The following is a 22,395-nucleotide window of genomic DNA, read 5'->3' on the forward strand; positions in this document are numbered from 1 at the left end:
TAATTGTTTGTTGCTGGTAAGTATTACATGGAAATATTGTGCCATACTAATATGTTCCGCATATTCTTAAGTCTCTAGCTATTGCTCTAATACTTAAATGGGGATTAAATTGCACATATAGCTATGCGGACCCTGTTGACTGCCGACTTAATGAATGATGAATTTAATGCATGTGCTATTTCAATACTTGTCTTAATTTCTTTGGTTTGGTCTACACTTGATGTTATCCATGTTCCTAACTATTTGTAGCTATCCACAATCTCAATTACCTATATTCAATAGGCAATTGGATGTTTGCACGTGCTGATTTAGTCATGACCATGCATTTAGTTTTCTTTAAATTCATCTTCAGTCCGTACTCGGTACTCATGACAGCGTTCATTAAGGCGGTGCATTACATTCTGTAAATCATTGTTATTGTCCGTCATTATTACTATCATGGCCGCGTTTAGGTCAATTAACGCCCTAGGCAATTCTCTAGTAGCCGCCCTTCAAACATGTACCATTTTTGCGAAAAAAAAATTGCAGAAATTTTTATTTAAATAAGAATACACTAAAAATGGATTCAAACTACGATGTTTATATATGTACCTATAATAGAAAATTGTCATTCTTCATTGAAAAAACTTCTTTTCAAAAAAAGACTCTTCAAAAAAAAATTGTTCTTGACAAAATCGACAAATGGTTAACACGTTCGTGCGATGTTCGTGCATCATACTTAATGGGAAAATATTTTTAATTCTTGACATTTTCGAAAATGACCTTTCAGTGGACACGTTGTTGGCAACTGGGAAGCACAAATAAATTTGCAAAGCAATGTCAAAATTAGTGAAAATATCTTTCAATCCACTTAGTGCAGTCACTGAAGGTTTTCACCTCCGATTTCGTTTAACCTCCATCGATTTTCATGAAAATTGGTGGGTAGTAAGAGGATACCTCGAGGAATAAAGGTGACATGATGCCAACTTGCGCTTGTACCGTTGTGGTGAAAACTACCACTTTAAGTGGGGGTGAAAGAAATAATACAATAAATCGATAGAGAGACAAATTCTAAGGGGCAGTCCAAGTATTAAGTAACGCAGGTTGGGGGGGGGGGGGGCGATCAAAAATCTTCAAAAATTGCGTTGCTTAGGGGGGGGGGGGTCAAAAATCTTCAAAAATCGCGTTACGTAATACTTGAACGCTCCCTTTGTGAAGCCAAATTTGTTATATAAAGTTGTTAATATAAATCAATACTTTTTGAGTTGTTAAAGATCAAAGATTTTATTTTTTTTCGTAAAAAATGCATGTTTTAAAGCTGTTTTTCACGTATAACTCGAAAACTGTAAGCTTTTACAAAAAAGTTATTATTACCAAAATTGAATATAATAAAAAGCTGAATACACTCGTCATTTAAAGAACTAAACTAATGTTAATTCAAAGTGAGTTATAAGTAATTGAATGTATATTTTTTCGACGAGTACTCAAATCTAAGTATTCAAGCTTAAATAACGGGAAAACTATGCATGTTATAAAATATACCTGCTAAGCACTTGTCAAAGTACTTCGGAGTACCTATCAAATGAGCTCCAGTAGAAGTTAATAGCATCGCAATTAAGCAAGTTATGATGAAAATAAGAGAACCCTTTACAAGTTTAGGAAAAAGTGAAAAATAAAACATCACCATTTCCACAAAAATCAGTAATCCTTAGAAGAATTTCTTTATATTGGCATAAGTGATTTCAACAATTTTGACCGGTTTAGAATGCATATTTTTGAACAAAAAAAGATGCAATTTAAAAAAATCAGAATTTTTAAAATTATCGTAGTTTTTATTTTCTTTTGATAATACTTAACTCCAAAAATACTCAAAATACGTATAAAGTGATATGTATACGTATAACCAAATTCTAGTTTTTTTTAATCAAATATTTTACCTTTTTACTATTTCTGCAGGGTAAAAAATAACCGAGATAGAAACGTTTAAAGCTTAATTTTTGCTGCAAGAACCATGTAATCGGGGCCATTTAACCTTTAATTTTTAAAGAAGTAAGGGGTTTAAAAGATGAAATTCAAAACTTGGTTTAATAGCCATTAAAATTAACTTTCAAATGGTTTTTAGGCAAACCTGATATCGTAAGAATTACCGAAGTTAAAATTAAATAAAAAAAACAACAACTGTTTTGGAAAATTTTTTAAAAGATAAATTTTGATCAACTTCTTCGGGGGCTCATTTGATAGATATTTCTAAGTACTTTGACAAATGTTTAATAAGGTTATGTTATAAAATGCATCATTTTTCCGTTATTTAAGCTTGAATACTTGGATTTGTGTACACGCCGAAAAAATATACATTCAGTTACCTATAACTCACTTTTAGTTAACATTAAAAGGTTTTTCCAATACGGAGTTTATTTCGTTTTCTATTAGCTTTAATTTTGGTAATAATAACTTTTCTGGAAAATCTTATAATTTTTGAGTTATTTATGAAAAATCGGTAAAAATCATGCATTTTTCTCAAGAAAAATTAAAATCTTTGATCTTTAATAACTCAAAAAGTATTGATTTATTTTAATAACTTTACGTAACAAATTTTGCTTAAAATTTGTCCCTCTATCGAATTTATAATAAAATTTCTTATTTTCAGGGGATATTTATAATAAAATAGTTTTCAGTCCCGAGAAGGGGTGCCATCCACCCCCAGGGTAAAAGCGCAAGTTGACACCATGTCACCTTTGTTCCTTGAGATATCCTCTAATCACTCACCAATTTTCATGCAAATCGATGGAGGTTCAACGAAATCGGAGGTAATAGCTCATATCAACCTTCAGTGACTGCACTAACTCTTCTTTAAATATTAAGATATGTCAATTGGTGATTTTATTGTGGTATCCAAATGACCCTTTAAGTGAATGCATTTATGTATGAATGATGTATCTTGATCGTCTTTATTTTTTATCAGATTTTCAGCTTCTTTAATAATTTCTTCATTGCTAAATTTTGGCAAATCTGTTAATAACACGAAAACGTTGATAAATAAGTCGATAAGATTCCAGACGTCTATTCAGGTCTCTTATCAGAATGTCGATTATAACATAGAATGTGTGGATTTACTAGCTATTTACTATTTCACTAGCTGAAAAGTTTAGTTCATCATCGGCCCCCTCGTCAAATTGAATTTCTCTTTCTTATTTCTTTATATGTTTTATTTGGGCACAACTTTTTGGCTTCCTTGCGGTAAAGTAATTTGAAAGAGATACTCGTTAATGACAAAACCTAGATTCATACTTTTTATATACAAATATTTTTTGTACAGTATTTTTGCCGCCCTCTCATAATGTGCCGCCCTAGGCAACTGCCTATATTGCCTAATGGATAAAGCAGCCCTGATTACTGTATCGGCTATCGTCTGCAAAACGTAAGTTATTCAAAGCTTCTCCATTTATATACAGGGTGATTCATTAATAATGTCCAATCTCTGAGTTGTAGATTCTAGACGTCAAAATATTAAGATTTAACCCAAATCACTTAAATAAAATGTGCCTCGTTACTGAGTTACAGGGTGTTTTATTTAAAAATTTAATAACTATTTTTACCCATTACTCTATAACTATTTGATATATCCTTGACATACTTTGCAGAAAATTTAGTTACCGTACACCCTACTAAATTATGATAAACAAACGTTTCTGGCTACTACCAGAGGCGTACGACAGGGGATAGTGAATGGTTTACCCTTCTCAAATTCTACGCCACTGGCGCAATTGCAATTTTAGCACAATATTTCGATTCTACAATACTTTCTACGTAAATAATATACTCTTTATTCGTAACGATAAACTCATCAGTTTTCGAGATATTTGAAGTTGAAAATGAAACAGCACAGCTATTTTGATTAATGTATTGCGTTTTTTCATTTTTAACTTTAAATATCTCGAAAACTAATGATTTTATCGTTACGAATGAAGAGTATGTTATTTGCATTGAAAGTGTTGGAAAATCTAAAAATTATGTTAAAACAGTAATTCCATCAGTGGCGTAGAATTTACGAAGGGGCAACCATTCACTTTCTCCTGTACGCCTCTGGTAGTAGCCACAAACGTTTATTAAACATAAATTAGTAGGGTGTACAGTACCTACACTTTTATTAAAAAGTAGGATAAGGATATTTCAAATAATTTTAAAGTACTAAGTACAAATTTTTAAAAATTTTTTAAATCAATCATCCTATTACATAAATATTAACTATTTGTATCCAGTACTTTAAAAACATTTGTCATATCCTTATAGTATTTGGCAGAATGTGTAAGTACAAATTTTTAAAAATTTTTTAAATCAATCATCCTATTACATAAATATTAACTATTTGTATCCAGTACTTTAAAAACATTTGTCATATCCTTATAGTATTTGGCAGAATGTGTAAGTACTGTACACCCTAATAAGATATGTTAAAAAAATTTCTGGCTACAACCAGAGGCGTCCGACAGGGAAAAGTAAATGGTTGACCCTTTCCCTATTCTAAGCCACTGGCGGAATTACTATTTTAGTACAATTTTTAGATTCTCCAATACTTTTTATGTAAATAATACACTCTTCGTTCGTACCGATAAAATCATTGGTTTTTGAGATATTTGAAGTTAAAAATGAAGGGGCACAATACATTAATCAAAATAGCTGTTCCGTTTCATTTTCAACTTCAAATATCTCGAAAACTAATGACTTTAACGTTACGAATAAAGAGTGTATTATTTACATAAAAAGTATTGGAGAATCGAAATATTGTGCTAAAAGTGCAATTCCGCCAGTGGCGTAGAATTTGGGAAGGGTAAACCATTTAATATCCCCCGTCGTACGCCTCTGGTAGTAGCCAGAAACGTTTGTTTATCATAATTAAGTAGGATGTAAAGTACCTACATCATCTACCAAATATGATAAGGATATGTCAAGTAGTTTTAAAGCACTGGGTAAAAAATAGATATTAAATTTTTAAATAAAACACCTTGTAACTCAGTCAGGAGCCACATTTTATTTAAATGATTTGGGTTAAATCTTAATATTTTGAGGTGTAGAATCTACAACGCAGAGATTGGACATTCTTAATGAATCACCCTGTATACGTTACAGTTCAAGTTGATTATCCAGTTGGAGTTGACTATTCCTAGTTCGAGTCAACTCAAACGGCTGATTTTAGTAAAAGTTGATTATAAACATAAAATGAAGATTTATATTCAACATTTACTAGTAAAAGTAGACTCCAACTAGAAAAAGTATATTCCCAATGCAATTTAGTAAGAGTTGATTCACAGAAACAACCGATTCTAGAAATTAAATGTTACTGGATATGTTCAAATCGTGATAAGTAGTTGAAACAGCACGTGTGATTATACTCGTATAATCTACATTTACTGAATCGATCCAGGAATAGTCAACGCATACTAGTAAGAGTTGATTCTATTTTTCCCACGGTCTACTTTTACTAACAAGGGTTAGGAATAGTCTACTTCAACTAGTAAAAGTTGAATTAAATTTTTCAAATCAACTCTTACTGCTCGTTTTAGTTGTTGACTCGAACTAGGATTAGTCAACTCTAACTGAGAATCAACTTGAACTATAACATATTATATACCTTCTATTGAATCTGAGAGCGCTTCTTGAAATACCGCTTCACTCTGTACATTGAAGAGTAGTGGGCTCAGCACGCAACTCTGACGGACTCCTCTCTGTATTTTGATATACATATTGGGTGTTTTAGTTGTCAACTCTTGGCAGTTTGATTCCAATATAGATCAGATATAATTTTCATATCACGACTGAGAATACTTTTGCTCTTTAATAATAATATAATATACAAGGTTTTTATGTTGAACCTTGTCAAATGCCTTTTCAAAGTATATAAAGCATAAGTACATGTCCTGATTCATGTATATATAAACAGTAATAATAATAGTGTGCGGATACAATTAGTGCGGAAATCATTACACCTGATCAAGAAGCAAATAATTACCAACATAAAACACGGCAACACAAAAAGAAACAAGTAAATACGAAATCTGGAATTTTTTCACCCGATCTGAAAAAATTTTCCCTTAAAGTTACCGACACAAAAATAAACCAAAGAGTTATAAGCTCCTCCATCAAGTATAATAAAAAACACTACAAACAAACGTAAATAAAAGCATAATGTTTTGTGCATTTTCCATTTTAACCTCGAGCTGTGTCTTAATGAGAAAATGAACAGGAGACTTAACGAGCACTTTGTTCGTTAAGAACTTGACGTAATTGTTTGTTGCTGGTAAAGTATTACATGGAAATATCGCTTAGGGATTTTTCCTGTACTTACCCATTTACTTTCTCTTTTCCAACTTATTAATGAATAAGTCTGTGAGATAATGCATAAAATGGCACTTAGACATTTATTAAAAATCAACCTGAATAAACCTATTTTTGTTTGGTGAAAGTATTTTTGATCTGACTGAGGATTTTCATCAGCAAAAACAGTAGGTGAGGTCGACGCGCGACGGTGGCAAAAGAACCGGACCGGCTCAAAAACAAGGAATCTTAACAACAACCTTAACTCTAAACGGAAGGCGCCAGGCCCTTTCCCCTAAGCTTTTTAAATGAAACTTTTTGAAATCCTGCAATATTTCCTGCAATAATGCATATACATTAATCAATATTATTTGTGAATTTTTATTTCAGTTTAATTTTTAATATCAACCAAGACGAGGAGTTTCTCACTGTCTCTTATACTCCGTTATAGTCTTTTGTACTCCCTGCATAATCTAATAAATGTATGCAAAGTATGAGTAATATTCCAATGCAGAAGAATATACGCATTCTAAAAATTTGGTTACAACATGATGCTGCATAGAAAAATCGATAAAACACAAACCACGTTGAATAAACTTGGGCTGGAACTGGACTGTATATTAGGGTGGTTCTATTTTTTGTGTTTCCAGTGGTTGAAATATTGTATTGATCTCATTATTTGGCCTGCCCATTCTAGTCGTTTTGCTTTTAGGTATCTTACTATGTTTTCACCTCCCATTTCTTGTTTAATTTCTTTATTGGTCTTCATTTTTGTTTCTCCGTTGCTTGTTCTTTTTGGTTCCAATATTGATCTCATTATTTTTCTTTCGACTATTTTTTTAGATCTTCTTCATCTTTTTTTTGTCAACGTCGTGGTTTCCATTGCATACGTGATAACCGGTCTGATCAGTGTCTTATACATTCTGATTTTTGTTTGTCTGCTGATGTTTTTGGATCCGAGTAATTGCTTATTCCTTCCAAAAGCTTGATTGCTCTTTTGGATTCTCTCCTGTATTCTATCTTTGCTGCTTTTTCCATTGTTACACCTAGGTAGTTGAAATTGGTTACTTCTTTAAATTTATATACACTAAAATAATACAAGCCAAAAAAATTACAAGATGCCTTAACGGAATTCTCTGAAACAATAATATAATAAAGAAGACAAAGTTTATGAAAAGTCTATGAAATTCTGATAAAAAAAGTATGGTATGTTGTAAAAGTAGTAAAAATGCAGTATAAAAAAGGCATAAGGATGTGAAATGTGGCGTCTAACTGAGAGAAACCGAAGCAAGATAGAAGATACAGAAATGCAGGTAATAATGCGAACGCCAAGGATTTCGAGAAGTTAAGGATAATAATAATAATAATAATAATAATGGAGTTTATTATAAGGTGACAAACCTCGGTCAAGAAACGATCGGCTACAGACAACAGCTGTATGCCGAATTTTGCAGGGAGTACCCAGATATTCAAGTATCGGAGCAAAGAGTATCAGATCAATACCGGGTAATCGTAAGAAACAACCTTATCCCAGAGACTAGACGCAATGCGATCAAAAGCGAAGTCGAACGGGAGATTAATAACCAAGAGCTAGTTTTAGATCAAGTCCCTAATGAAATCCTTGATGAGCAGATTCCTGAGATTCCCATACCAGAAACTCAACCTGACAATACACAGCAGGAAAACAACGAGTTGCGCGATAGTCTAGAGAACGAAATGGCTCGTGCCGTACAAGAGTTTAATGGAACAAATCCACTTAGCAGACCACCGCTACCACGAATAAACTCTTGTAAGAAACTAGGTGCCCTGTTACAAATTGTGAATACTGAAGTCCTACCCAATTATGTCGTAGAAGCCCACACATTGGAATATCTGCATATGCTAATCTACTGTGCAGCTACAGCAATTGCCAATGTAATGGGCGTTAACATCAGAACACGACGGGGTACAAATAACGGAAGGACTGGTAACAGAATTGCACCCTGGGAAAAAAGACTCCTCGGAAAAATTGAATTACTGCGTAGGGATATTGGTCAAGTCACAGAATATATAAGAGGTGTTACAAGTAGAAAAGTCATTAAAAGAGCTGAAGAAATAATGCGGAGCACTGCAAGACACTCGAGATACGATCCAGAAAATAACACAGCCCAACAGTGTCTGGATACATTAAAACAAAAACTCTCCGTCTATTCAGGACGATTAAGAAGGTATAAAGTTAGTAACAGCCGAAAATGTGACAATGCACTTTTTGAGAACTCTGAGAAGGCGTTCTACCGAAAACTCAATTCCACCGTAGAAAGTGTCGACAAGTCTTACCCAGGCCAAGAAGAAATTCATGAGTTTTGGGGAAATCAACTTTCCACGCCAGCTGCTTTTAACAACAATGCTGGCTGGATAGAAGATACGACGCACAACTGTCACCACTACGTCACTGCTAACTACGAACCATTCACGACTGAAGAAGTCTCAAATGTCATCAAAGAGCTTCATAACTGGAAATCTCCTGGACCAGACGGAGTTCAGAACTTCTGGCTTAAAAAGTTTTGGAGTATTCATGAGTGCTTATCAACATTAATTAATCATGTTATTTCTAATCCGCAGGAATTACCATCATTTCTAACTCAGGGAACTACTTATTTAATACCCAAGGATCAAAATAACACCCAAGATCCATCCAAGTACCGCCCAATTACTTGTCTTCCAACTTTGTATAAATTGGTCACATCCTGTGTAACCCGGCGTATCTACCAACACTGTGCTCTAAACAATATCATAGAGCCTCAACAGAAAGGATGCGCTAAGGGTTCCATGGGTTGCAAAGAACAGCTTATCATCGACTCAGTCATTTCTAACCAGGCATTCACTAAAAAAAGGAACCTTTTTACTGCTTTTATTGACTATAAGAAGGCCTTTGATTCAGTACCGCATGAATGGCTAATAGATATATTGAAAATATACAAAGTAGATGATAACATAGTGACCTTTTTAAGGCATATAATGAGAGATTGGAAGACTAAAATTCACCTCCAAATACCTGGTGAAAACAATATCGAGACCGAAAATATCGCAATCAACCGGGGCCTATTTCAAGGAGACTCGTTGAGTCCATTGTGGTTCTGTTTAGCTTTGAACCCCCTTTCCCAACTATTAAACTCCACTGACTCAGGTTTTAGCATTAAAAGCAATAATACTGTGGTAGCGAAGCTCAATCATCTGTTGTATATGGATGATTTGAAATTAATGGCTTCCACTCGAGAACACCTAGAAGAGATGCTAAAAATTGTAGAAACATTTTCTAATGATATTAGTATGCAGTTCGGTCTAGACAAGTGCCGTGTTTTGAATATAGTCAGAGGAAAGGTACAGCCCGGTGGATTCGATATGCAAAATGGCCAGAACATCGAGGCCATGGGCGACAACGATATGTACAAATATCTTGGAGTAAAGCAGGCGCGGAAAATTGACCATAAGCAAATGAAAACTGAGATCACTACTGAGTTTATAAGAAGGGTAAAACAGCTGCTTCGGTCACAGCTTAACAGTAAAAATTTGTTTAAGGCACTAAACACCTACGCTTGTTCCGCGCTTAGCTATTCATTTGGTATTGTTAAGTGGACAAAAACGGATATAGAAAATCTTCAGCGAAAAGTACGAACACACCTCACAAAGGCACAAAAACACCACCCTAAAAGTGCAGTAGAACGAACGACATTACCCCGGTATTTAGGAGGAAGAGGACTTATGGATATAGGTGAGCAATTAGATAAACAAATTGCTAATTTAAGAACTTATTTTCAGATGCAGGCTGAGACATCTACTCTACATCGCGCTATCTGCGCAGTAGATGACACAACACCGATCAAACTGAGGGAAGCAGAACTGCGCATAAACCACCTTACTAAGGACGAAAAAGTGCGCGCCTGGATGGGTAAACCTTTGCACGGGCGACATCCCAATGAGGTCAGCCAAGATTATGTCGACAATATAGCGTCGAACTACTGGTTGACATCAGGAAAGATGTTCCCTGAAACGGAGGGTTCATTACTGGCCATTCAGGATCAGGTTATACCAACCAGAAACTACCTGAAATATATCATCAAAGACCCTCAGGTTCAAAACGACAGATGCCGATATGGATGTCAAGCCCAAGAAACCATCCAACATCTTACAGGGGGCTGCCAGGCATTTGCTGCAACTGAATACAAGGAACGGCATGACGCAGTGGGAAAAATCCTTCATCAAGAGTTAGCTATCAAGCTGGGACTTCTCCAAACGGACCATCTCCCGTATTATCAATACGTCCCTGAGAGTATGCTTGAGGATGGCAACTACAAGCTATACTGGGACCGCACTGTGCTCACAGACCAAACAGTGGCACATAATAGACCAGATCTCGTACTAGTTAATAAATTAACAAGACAAACAACACTAATTGATGTGGCGATACCTAACAACAATAATCTACGCAGTAAATTCACTGAAAAGATCGCCAAGTACAGAGATCTAGAAATTCAAATACGAAGGCAATGGAGAATGCAAAGTACCCAGACGATACCTATTGTTATGTCTACTACTGGAGTCATTCCGAAGAACCTCCTCGAAAGCATAAAAAGGCTGGGTCTAAATGAACATCTCTACAAGACCATGCAGAAAGCTGTACTACTCGCAACGGCCAGATGTGTACGAAAATTTTTGGGAGATACACCTGCATACCAAGTCACCTAGGGCTCGACAACACGGAAAGAGTCCCACCAGAGCTCAATCCTTTTGATACCGTAGGTATCTGGGATGAGTCAAGTTTCCCCTTAGAGGGAGTGTGAGCCGTATGGCTAAATATGGAGTTTATTCGTAGCAAATAAATTATACATATAATAAACTCAGTTCCTCACTGAAGTTGTACGTACACAACTTGTGCGTGAGGGTTCAATTTTGATTATCTTAAACAACACTATAAACAACTTCAATAAGAAATGAAGAAATCAGAGAACGCGTGGGAACTTAAGATACATTAATGGATGACATACAACAAAAGCAGGCCATATGGTACGGACACATAAAGCGAATGAAAAAAAAAGTAGACTCCTGAAACAAGTACTGGCATGGACACCTATAGGAAGACAGAAGAGAGGAAGACCGAAAAAAACATGGATGGAAGAAGTAAGGAAATGATTTAACTTGGATATAAAGAACTTATAGAAGGACAATGGAACAACCGATATTAATGGAAATTGGACATTGAACAACAAACCGATTGTATATTAATATAATATAATATAATATAATAAAATATGTCTAACTACATTTGTAATTAAATACCATAAAATGATAATAACAGATTCATAAGATCTATTAGAAGGACAGAAAGATACTCATATTTTTAGCAGTGAACCATAAATTATATAAATCAATGTGAAATAATTCTTATAGATTTTCATGCATATCTGTCACTGTGTCTGTCACTTAAGTGACAGCGTTCACTACAGTAGTTGTTCGTTCAACATACTGAAACTAGAAACATGAATATAAAATAGAATTCTTACTTACTTATTTAAAAACGGCCACAAATGCATAGCATTTGCAGATAATCTGACGCTATTAGCAACAGGCAAAAAATAACAACAAAAGTTAATGAAAAACATAATAACAGAAGCCAAAAAATTAGGACTTAAAATAAATAAAGAAAAGACAAAGTATATGATAATGGGAGAGATCCAAAAAGAAAAAGAGAATAACATCATCGTACAAATAGACGGAGAAAAAACATAAGAGCCAAAGAAATTATTTACCTGGGAGCCAAAATAGATGAAAATGGTCACGAAGAAGGGGAGATAAAGGCAAGAATAGCTAAAGGAAATAAAAAATATGGAGCATTACGCACACTACTGAAATCCAAATACGTATCAAGAAAAACAAAAATAAGAATTTATAAGACTGTTATCAGACCTACAGTAACATGCGAAACATGGGTGCTCAAAAAGTCAGAAACAGACCTTTTAGAAAGATGGGAGAGAAAAATGCAAAGAGCAATCTATTTAGGTGTAAAAATAGAAAGTCAGTGGAGAAGAAGAACCAATAAAGAATTGGAAGAACTATATCAAGAGGAAGAGCCAACGATCAAGACGACGATCAAAGCACAGAGAATACGATATTTGGGGCACATCGAAAGAATGGGAAGTAAACGAATGCCAAAAATGGTACTCTCACGAAGACCAATACAAAAGAGGAGGAAAGTAATTTTTCTCAGATATTGATAGTTTTGGAGTTATAGGCGATTTAAAATCTGAAAAATGCGAAAATACGCATTTTCGAGGCTTAAAAACTCATATTTAAATTAGTATTTTTGGGGTTGCCACATAGATTGAAGACTGAACATTCAGCTTCAAGATTCTGAAGAGTGATCGCGTCTAACTTTAATTTATACCGTTGTTTTTTAATTGTTAAATATGCGTGTTTATCCGATTTCTTTGCCGATGCGGCGCGCTCTATTTCAAAAATCTCATATTTTCCCCCGAAAAATCTTTTTTCTAGATTCTTTGTGATATTCTAAATAAAATAAGTTTCTTGACATTTTTCTCAAAAGTTAATAGTTTTTAAGTTATGAGCGATTTAAAATCCGAAAAATGACAAAAAAACGCAAGAATCTAGAAAAAATATTTTTCGGAGAAAAATAGGAGAGAAAAAAAATCGAATAAACACGCATATTGAACAATTAAAAAACAACGGTATAAATTAAAGTTAGACGCGATCACTCTTCAGAATCTTGAAGCTGAATATTTAGTCTTCAATTTAAGAATCTGGCAACCTCAAAAATGCTAACTTGAATATGAGTTTTTAAGCCTCGAAAATGCGTATTTTCGCATTTTTCAGATTACTCGCCTATAACTCGAAAACCATCTAGACCATTAAAATGTTACATTTTTTAGGCCATACCTACCTTGCATTTGTTAGAGGAGTCAATTTTATTTCTTTAATGTGTAGGTGGTATCAGTAGAAGCTTAAGTTCAAGTTTTTGGGGTCGGGACCCTTGTCCCCCTGCCGCCATCTTGGAAATGGGGTGCAAAGGGGTTTTGCGCTATATCTCGTAAACTACCAACCCTACGGAAAATCTAATTAAACATAAAATGTAGCAAATTAAATTTTCTACAATTTTGTTTCTATTACTTTTTATCGTCAAGTGACCAACAAAAAAGATATAAACAAAAATAAGTAAAAAATTTTTAACAAGTTTCCTTTTGGAGGTTTTAACTTTTTTTCAGTTCATTTTAAAATAAAATAGCAGTATATCAATTTTGTAGAGGGTTTTTCAGCGAACAATTACCACTATAAGGTTATTTAATTCTATTTATGTATATAGGTTTTACAGCGCTCCAAACTTGACCAGATGCTCGAATGCTCACAGAGATACAATAAAAAAAAGGTTAGGCTTACTTTTCTATCTATATAAATTTCTTATTCATACAAATTATTATAATTTTAACATTCTTATGCTATTATTAATGTATTTTTGACCTTTTTCCCCACTATAAAACTTATAACCGTGCATATATAGAAAAGACCCAAGAAGTTGTTTGAGGACAAATTCGCCGGTCCAGAAGAAGAATGACGCAACCGCAAAATACAAAATTCTTAAGAAGAACAAAAAAACGATTTTTGATATCAAAATTATAAAGTATGATCAAAATTAGCCATCCACCACACCGTGACCAGGATCTCGAGATATAAGCGTTTTTTGGGGTGTGCCGCTTGTCTATGAAGTAACATAACTTTTTTTCTATTGTATATTTTGACTTAAAATTTTCCAAAAAACTTCTTCATGAATCACATTTTATTGCTGTGTTGGTAAAATTATAAACTAAGAAGTTTATCACTCAACTTTTTTAACTAAACATGAAACTAACGAAATAAGGTGATAAAATGTTTAAAAATTAACAACTTCTTTTATAATGTGTTTAAACATTTTGTTCAAATTTCATTGTTATCTAAATACCTCAAAGATGACACAGTAAAAGTTTCAAAAGGAAATATTTACAGCGACGAATGATAAAGCGAGGTAAATTTGAAAAATCATAAAATTATTATTAATTTTTGGCATTTTTGTATAAAATTTGACTTTTGAACATGTTCCACCAACTCTAGATCAAAATAAACTTCATATTCGGATTCAGCGACTTCGAAAACATAAAAAATGACCAACATTCGTAATTCACCTTAAATTTGATTTTCGTGGTCGGCATAACGTAATTTTAAAGTATTGTTTTTATTGTATTCCTATGAGAATTAGAGAATCTGGTCAAGTTTGGAGCGCTGTAAAACCTAGATAATAAATAAAATTAAACAACTTTATAGGGAAAAATGTTAATCGAAAAATCCTCTACAAAATAGCTATTATGTTATTTTATTGTGAAATGAACGGAAAAAAAGTTATAACCTCCAAAAGGAAACTTCTTACAAAATTTTCTCTTATTTTTGTTTATAACTTTTTTGTTGGTCACTTGACGATAAAAAGTAATAGATATAAAATTGTAGAAAATTTAATTTTCTACATTTTATGTGTAACTAAATTTTCTGTAGGGTTGCTAGTTTAGGAGATAGAGCGCAAAAGCCCTTTGCAGCCCTTTTTCCAATATGGCGGCCGGGGAACAAGGGTAGCGACCCCAAAACTTGAGCTTAAGCTTCTACTGAACCCCCTACACATTAAAAAAATAAAATTGACTCCTCTAAGTAATGCACACTAAATGTAACATTTCAATGGATTAATCAATTTCTGAGAAAATTTACAAAATACCTTTCTTGTTCAGAATGACCCACAAAACTCAAAAATATATGTTCCGGACCAAAAAAACGTGATCTTTTGTATTTGTTTAAAAAATTTTGTTTAAACAATTTCTGCCTAAAAATTCCGCCGGCACCCTTCAGATTTGTTTAAAGGGGACATTTTTTAATAGGAATCCACAAAGAAAACGAATCAGATTTTTTTCCAGACGGGAGCGGTCTCACCATATGGCCTATTAGAAGGACAGAAAGATACTCATATTTTTAGCAGTGAACCATAAATTATAAATCAATGTGAAATAACTCTTAAAGATTTTTATGCATATCTGTCACTGTGTCTGTCACTTAAGTGACAGCGTTCACTACAGTTGTTCGTTCAACATACTGAAACTAGAAACATGAATATAAAATAGAATTCTTACTTACCCCAAAAGCGGAGTATCTCTTCGTTCGTCGGTGGTCAGTACCCTGATTGAGCAACACTTCCGATTTGGGTCTCGGGGGTTTTCTCGGCCGTAGTATCACTTTCGTTTCTTCTCGAATATCATCGTCTAACAATTTACTATCGCTAGAAACAGACAATTGCCTTTTCACCCTGTCATGTCCGGCAACGCTATTCCACTCTGTAACAAAGAAATTCAAATATAGATTTCATGGATTTAAAAATTGTTAAATGATTGAAAATATATATTTAATAAAAGAGTGCGGTGCTAAGCCTATCATTTAGAAACAAATGAAAAGGTCAGTTGGTAGTTTGAACTAGCATTGAGGGTGCTAATAAGTACATCTGTAAAAGGTGTTCAAAATTTTGTGGATCTCCATGTGTTACAACCTTGTAACATATCGCCAAAAACATATTTCTTTCGTAATACCGCCCTAATACTCTTCAGAACTCTAATAGAACTCTTCAGAACCGCTGCATACAGAGCAAAATAGGCCATGATGATAGCCAATATCCTTAAAGGATGAGGCACATGAAGAAGAAGAATATATTTCTCTATCAGTAATACTCTCTATCAGCAATCACCGAGTGATTGCCGGTATAAGCAATTCCCCACTTACCTACCAACGGCTTCGGGCGGATGAGTTGGTAAGTGGTAGGGCACTCTTTTGTCCTAGGGTTGGGAAACTGGCCCTAAAGGCGGATGAACCGAGAACTAGGTCAACGGCGTAAGGATGTAGAAGGCAAAGAGAAACCACTACATTAAAGATCCATATGGATATCTCTTGTACATCTATCATGGCTACAGCTTTGAGAGTGAAGACTACTGATCATGTATATCCGACAGGGGAGGAATAACAACACAGAACCATGGGGCCTCCCAGGTCGTTAGCAAGCGAAACCCTTAAGTAAAAGGAAAGGATACGCCTGGAAAAAATAAGCAGTTTATTAAAATATGCACCTGGAACGTCAAGACCATGTACGAAGCAGGCAAAATTTATAATGCCATCCATAAAATGGAAAGACTGAATATCGATATAATGGGCATCAGTGAAATGCGATGGCCTGATGCCGGAAAATGTCAAATAAACGAGCACCAAGTATATTACTCTGGAAATACAGAAGGTCAACATAAGCATGGCGTCGCCGTCGGAGTAATTTTAAATAAACAAATAAAAAAATACGTTACGAATTTTGTTCCAATATCCAAGAGAATCATGCTCATTCAATTGGATTTATTCCCAGCAAAAACCAACATAATTTAAATATACGCACCCACAGCAGACAAATCAGACGAAGTAATAGAGGCTTTTTATTACGATTTAAGGAAAGTCCTAAGTAAGTTAAAAACCAATGAAGTAATGGCTAGTTATGGGTGACTTTAATGCCAAAATCGGTAAGGGTAGTTATGGTGAAGTAGTAGGTTCATGGGGTTTGGGTGAGCGAAATGAGAGAGGAGAACGCCTACTCACATTTGATACGAAAGAAGAGTTGGTAATCACCAATACACTTTTCAAATTACCATACAGAAGGTTGTACACATGGCGCTCACCCGGTGACACGCCAGAAAATCTCATAAGAAACCAGATTGACTATATTTTAATAAATAAAAGATTCAAAAACTCAATAACATCAGTGAAAACCTACCCTGGTGCAGATATTCAGTCAGACCATAACTCACTTGTCGGTAAGTTTCGTCTGAAATTTAAAAAAATCCACAAACCTAATCCTATAAGAAATGATCTCAAACAACTAAGAGATGATGACATAAGGTATTAGTACGGGAATATCTGAAGAACAACATATCTAAGTCAGAAGTAGTTAATGATGTTGACACAGAAATAAACCACTTAGAAAACATTGGGAAGGAAATATTAGACCAATACCTGCGACCGAAAAAGACAGAAAAGAAAAAACCATGGATGACCGACTGTATATTACAGATGATGGACAGAAGAAGAGCATCCAAGCGGAAAGACTACGTTGCATATCATATCAGTTTCTAGACAAAGAGATAAAAAAAGCTGTCAGAGAAGCTAAAAACAGAAATCTGGAAGAACAGTGTGAAGAAATCGAGATATTGGAACGTAAACACGATTCCTTCAACCTTCACAAAAAGATCAAAGAAGCAGCAGGCATCTATAAATCAAAAAGGCCGGGACACTTAACAGACGCTGAAGGAAATCCAATAGTTGATATTGAAGAAACAAAAACAACATGGATGAACTGTGTCAACAACATGTGAAGACGATAGGAATGTCACCATCACACAAAATAAAAATGACGATACCAGACCACCTATTCTAGAAGCGGAAGTAGAAACTGCTATAAACAACATTAAGGAGGGAAAAGCCGCAGGACCAGACGAGTTCTACTCAGAATTTTTGAAAATTATGGATAAAGACGAAGTAAAAAGACTTACCTTGATCTTCAACAATATATACCAAAGTGGAAAAATACCCCAACAGTGGCTAAGATCAACTTTTATAACAATCCCTAAAAAACCCAATGCTAAAAAATGTGAGGATTACCGAATAATAAGCCTTATGAGCCATCTCCTGAAAACTTTTTTAAAAATTATACATAAAAGAATATATAAAAAGTGTGAAGAACACGGCATGACAAACACACAATTCGGCTTCAGGGATGCATTGGGTACTCGAGAGACACTTTTTGCAATACAAGTTCTCTTTCAAAGATGTAGAGACGTGAATTGTGATATATATGTGTGTTTTGTTGATTACCAGAAAGCGTTCGATAGAATAAACATGACGAACTGATGAAAATATTAAATTCAATTTTGGTCTAGACAGCAGAGATCGCCGTATAATAAACAATATCTATTACGAACAAACTACAGCTGTTAGAGTAGGGGATCAGTTAACAGACGACATAAAGATAAAAAGAGGTGTGTGACAGTGATGTATATTGTCCCCATTATTGTTCAATACATATTCAGAGCACATTATGAACCTAGCGCTAACGGACATAGACGAGGGAATACTTATAAACGGAGAACGATTGAACAACATAAGATACGCTGATGATACTGTCATTTTTGCAGACAGTCTTGAAGGTCTGCAGACACTTGTCTCCAGGGTGGCAGAAGTAAGTAGCAGGTTTGGGCTTGATTTTAACATCAAAAAAACCAAATACATGGTTATAAGCAAAAATAGGATACCACCTGGTCAATTACTAGTTAACCAACAACTTATAACACAAATCACCAACTTTTGTTATTTGGGTGCAAACTTAAATGAACAGTGGGACCAATCGACGGAAATTAAGATGAGGATCGAGAAGGCAAGATCAGCTTTCGTCAAAATGAAAAAAATCTTTAACAGCCACGATATAAAATTGGAAATAAAAGTTCGTTTACTAAAATGCTACGTATTCTCCGTTCTTTTATATCGCGTGGAGTCATGGACCTTAACTAAAGCATCACTGAAGAGACTCGAAGCATTTGAGATGTGGTGCTATAGACGCATGTTGAGGATTTCCTGGATAGACAGAGTTACCAACGAAGAAGTTCTACATCGAATGTGTAAAGAGCGCGAACTAGTCGTAACCATGAAACGTCGCAAACTGGAATACATGGGCCATATAATGCGCAATGAACAACGATATGACCTACTTCGGACCATACTTCAAGGTAAAGTGCATGGGAAAAGAGGTCCAGGACGAAAAAGAATATCATATCTGCATAACCTGCGAAAATGGTTTAACTTAACCACTACCGGACTTTTCAGGGCAGTAGTCAACAAAGTCAGAATAGCCATGTTAGGCACCATAAGAAGAAGAAGATCAGTAATACATAGTAGGTCTCTGTACCAATAGTTCTTCTCTTATAAATGTATCTATCCTATACAAAAACAGGGTCGATATTTTCGTTTACTGCCTTGACTCATAAATCGACGAATCAGAAATCGAAGATTTTAAAGAAAACGATTTTTATTATCTCGACCATATTCTCACACCTAAATTTCAAAATTTTTATTTGTTTGTTTATTTACTTAATGTTCTACTTAATGTAACACTTAATTGACTAATTCTATACATACAGTTGGGTCCCTGAATCTTTACCCGTGCTTCATACAAGACGCACGATATTGACTAATTCTATACATACAGTTGGGTCCCTGAATCTTTACCCGTGCATCATTTAAAGTTTAAAGCATACGAAATTTTGTACTTTGTTTGTCTAAAAGAAAATAAAGTATTTATTTAAAATTTTTTGTTTACATTCGGATTGACGGTTAAGCTGGTTATATAAAAACAATTAAAGCGACCCAAGGCGGTAATTTATACGTAGGTAATATAATTTGGACTTTCATTTATGGTCATTCGAGCCGTCCTATGCATTTTTTGTTTCTATAATTCTATAAACAGGTTTTCATATTCAACCACAAAAAACACTTTATTTGCTTCAAGCTTCCAAACTACAAACCCATAAAAAAGTTCGTTAAAAATATACTTACATTAAAACGGTTGAAAGGTTGTTTCCCCCTTTTTATAAGATTTCTATAAAACGCTGTTTTCTCTGCCGGTACAATTATTATCACGTAACAAATTGGACGGTAACACCACACGTCTACGGTTATTACGCAAAATCAATTCGCATCAAGACAGAAAACTGGTCTAAGTTAAAGTTAGTTATTTGTTGTATTACAAAATTGTACAGTAAAAGTATTTGTGCTTCAAAATAAAGTAAAGTAATTTAAACTCTCTGTCTATTACTACTTATTTCAACACCGAAATGCACCTAGCTACGACAAAGATTTATTAATCAGAGTCTTCATAATCAACCACTAAGAAGCTGGTTCTCTTCTTATGTGGAGAACAATAGCCATCCACAAAGTAAATTTGCACCCTGGTGGAGCGTTCTACACAGCATGTATACCCAATTGATTCTAGCAAAGGTGTAACTGCGCTACAGAATGTACTTAAACCTAAAAATCTCGTTATCCAAATCTCTCTTCATCGATGAAGGTTCGAATATTATGAAGGAAGCTATGACACTACTTTTTGGCCTGGAAATACACCCATTTGTACCGACTTACTCTCGGACGGGTAGAGGAGCGTTGTTTACTTTACCATTAACTATTGAATTCTCTAGTAGGTCATTGCACATGCACAGGTATCTAACGTGACAATATATCTATATATGCCTTTTCGTGGTGTTTCGGTGTATGCCTGGTTAGAAATGACTAAGTCGACGATAAGTTGCTCTTTGCATGAGTGTTTTATTAATCTTGGGCATTTTATTAGTCTAAGTTGTTACTTTAAGTTAGGAAGTTTTTGATAACACTCGAAAACTCACTAATTTCTTTTTGGCTTCTTCTCCTTCAGGTGCCTTCCTCTAACGAAAGGTGGCGATAACTTCTGCAAATTCTTTTCTATCTTGGATTTTTCTTCTTAGTGATTAGAAGTCTAACTTAGTTCATTCTTTATAGTTTCTTAGCCACTGTTTGTCGAGTTCTAGGACACATAATGCGCCATAGGGAATTTGAGCAGCTCCAGGTAATATTAGAAGCAACGATCGAAGGTAAAAGGGGTATAGGAAGAAAGAAAATATCCTGGCTCCGAAACATCAGAGATTGGACCCACACAACAGGGAATGACTTAATTCATCAAGCCCAGAACAGAGAAATTTGCCATATTGATCACCAACCTCAATAGAAAAAGCACTTGAAGGAGGCTTTTGTCGTCTACCACTTCTTGGCTTGGATACGATTTATTGGCATTTTCTCCAGTGGAGCTGATGCCCGTATTTATAGTTGAGTTTTAAGACCTCTTCGAGTCTCAAGACCGACCTTGAATAAAATTTGTGTGTAAACTAAACCCAAATTTTATTCAAGGTCGGTCTCGAGACTCGACGAGGTCTTGAGACTCGACTATAAATACGTTCATTAGTGTCCGATAAAATACCTTCTCAATATGCTTCAAATTTCGACCTGAATAAATGGAGAGTTTTGTTTTAATATATCCAGGCAACATTGGACTATGATTTTTTCTGGATCATATTGTGAGGGTCTTGAAGTACACAGCACTATTTCTTTAGTTCTTCTGCGTAGTATTTTACTTGGTATTTCATGAATATACTCCGTGATTTGACTAATCTCCCTAAGGAATAATTCAATCTTCCTACCTCACTTCATTTTTCTTCATTATATGTTAAACCATAACGGTGACAGTATCAATCTCTGTTGTACCCATCTCTTTATATTGATGTAGTTTTATTGTTCTCCATGGAAACGTATAAGTTGTTAAATTAAAATACCTACAGGTTGCTTATAGTTATAGGTAGTAACGTTATTTAATTCTTGTGACCTGAAGTTGAAAATTAGTCTAATGTTCTATGTAGTATTTTCATTAATTTTTCGTGTTTTACAGAGTCCATAAAGTATACATGACTGTTCATCCTATCGCATATTTCAACTATTCAGTGGTTTATTGATTTCTTTTACATCTTCTTCTTCAAGTGCCATCTCCGCGACGGAGGTCAGCAATCATCATAGCTATTAGGACTTTAAAGACGACTGCTCTGAAAAGTTCATTTGATGTAAATCCGTACCATTCTCTGAGCTTGCGCAGTACTTGGATCTTTCCCTGCGTAATGAGTTGGAGCAAGTTGTCTCTCTCTCCACGTGTAATATGTCCAAGCTATTCCAATTTTCTGGTTTTGATTGTATTTAAGACTTCCATTTCTTTATTCTTTTACATAGAAAATTAATTTATAATAACTGATATTTGGTTGGTTATTGGTTTTGGTTTGGTTTTGGTTTGGTTATTGAAGCGGTTCGATATAATCTAGAAAGTTTAGAACACCACAGTACAAAAATGCTATACAGAAGCCGACTAGATAATATATTGGATGAAGGAACACTGAC

General features: G+C 34.6%; 1 protein-coding gene across 4 annotated transcripts in view; it reads right to left on the reverse strand.

Annotated features, from left to right (window-relative positions):
• The window catches only part of LOC114328237 (cyclin-dependent kinase 14), a 782,326-nt gene that overhangs the window by 30,138 nt on the left and 729,793 nt on the right, over positions 1-22,395 (reverse strand). For all 4 annotated transcript variants that reach the window (XM_028277027.2, XM_028277024.2, XM_028277028.2 and 1 more), the window contains one exon: positions 15,490-15,686. In XM_028277027.2, coding sequence (XP_028132828.2) covers positions 15,490-15,686 — 197 coding nt within the window. The remainder of the gene's footprint in view (positions 1-15,489; positions 15,687-22,395) is intronic.

The sequence above is a fragment of the Diabrotica virgifera genome, chromosome 6 (genome assembly GCF_917563875.1).
Source record: "Diabrotica virgifera virgifera chromosome 6, PGI_DIABVI_V3a".
Taxonomy (NCBI): domain Eukaryota; kingdom Metazoa; phylum Arthropoda; class Insecta; order Coleoptera; family Chrysomelidae; genus Diabrotica; species Diabrotica virgifera.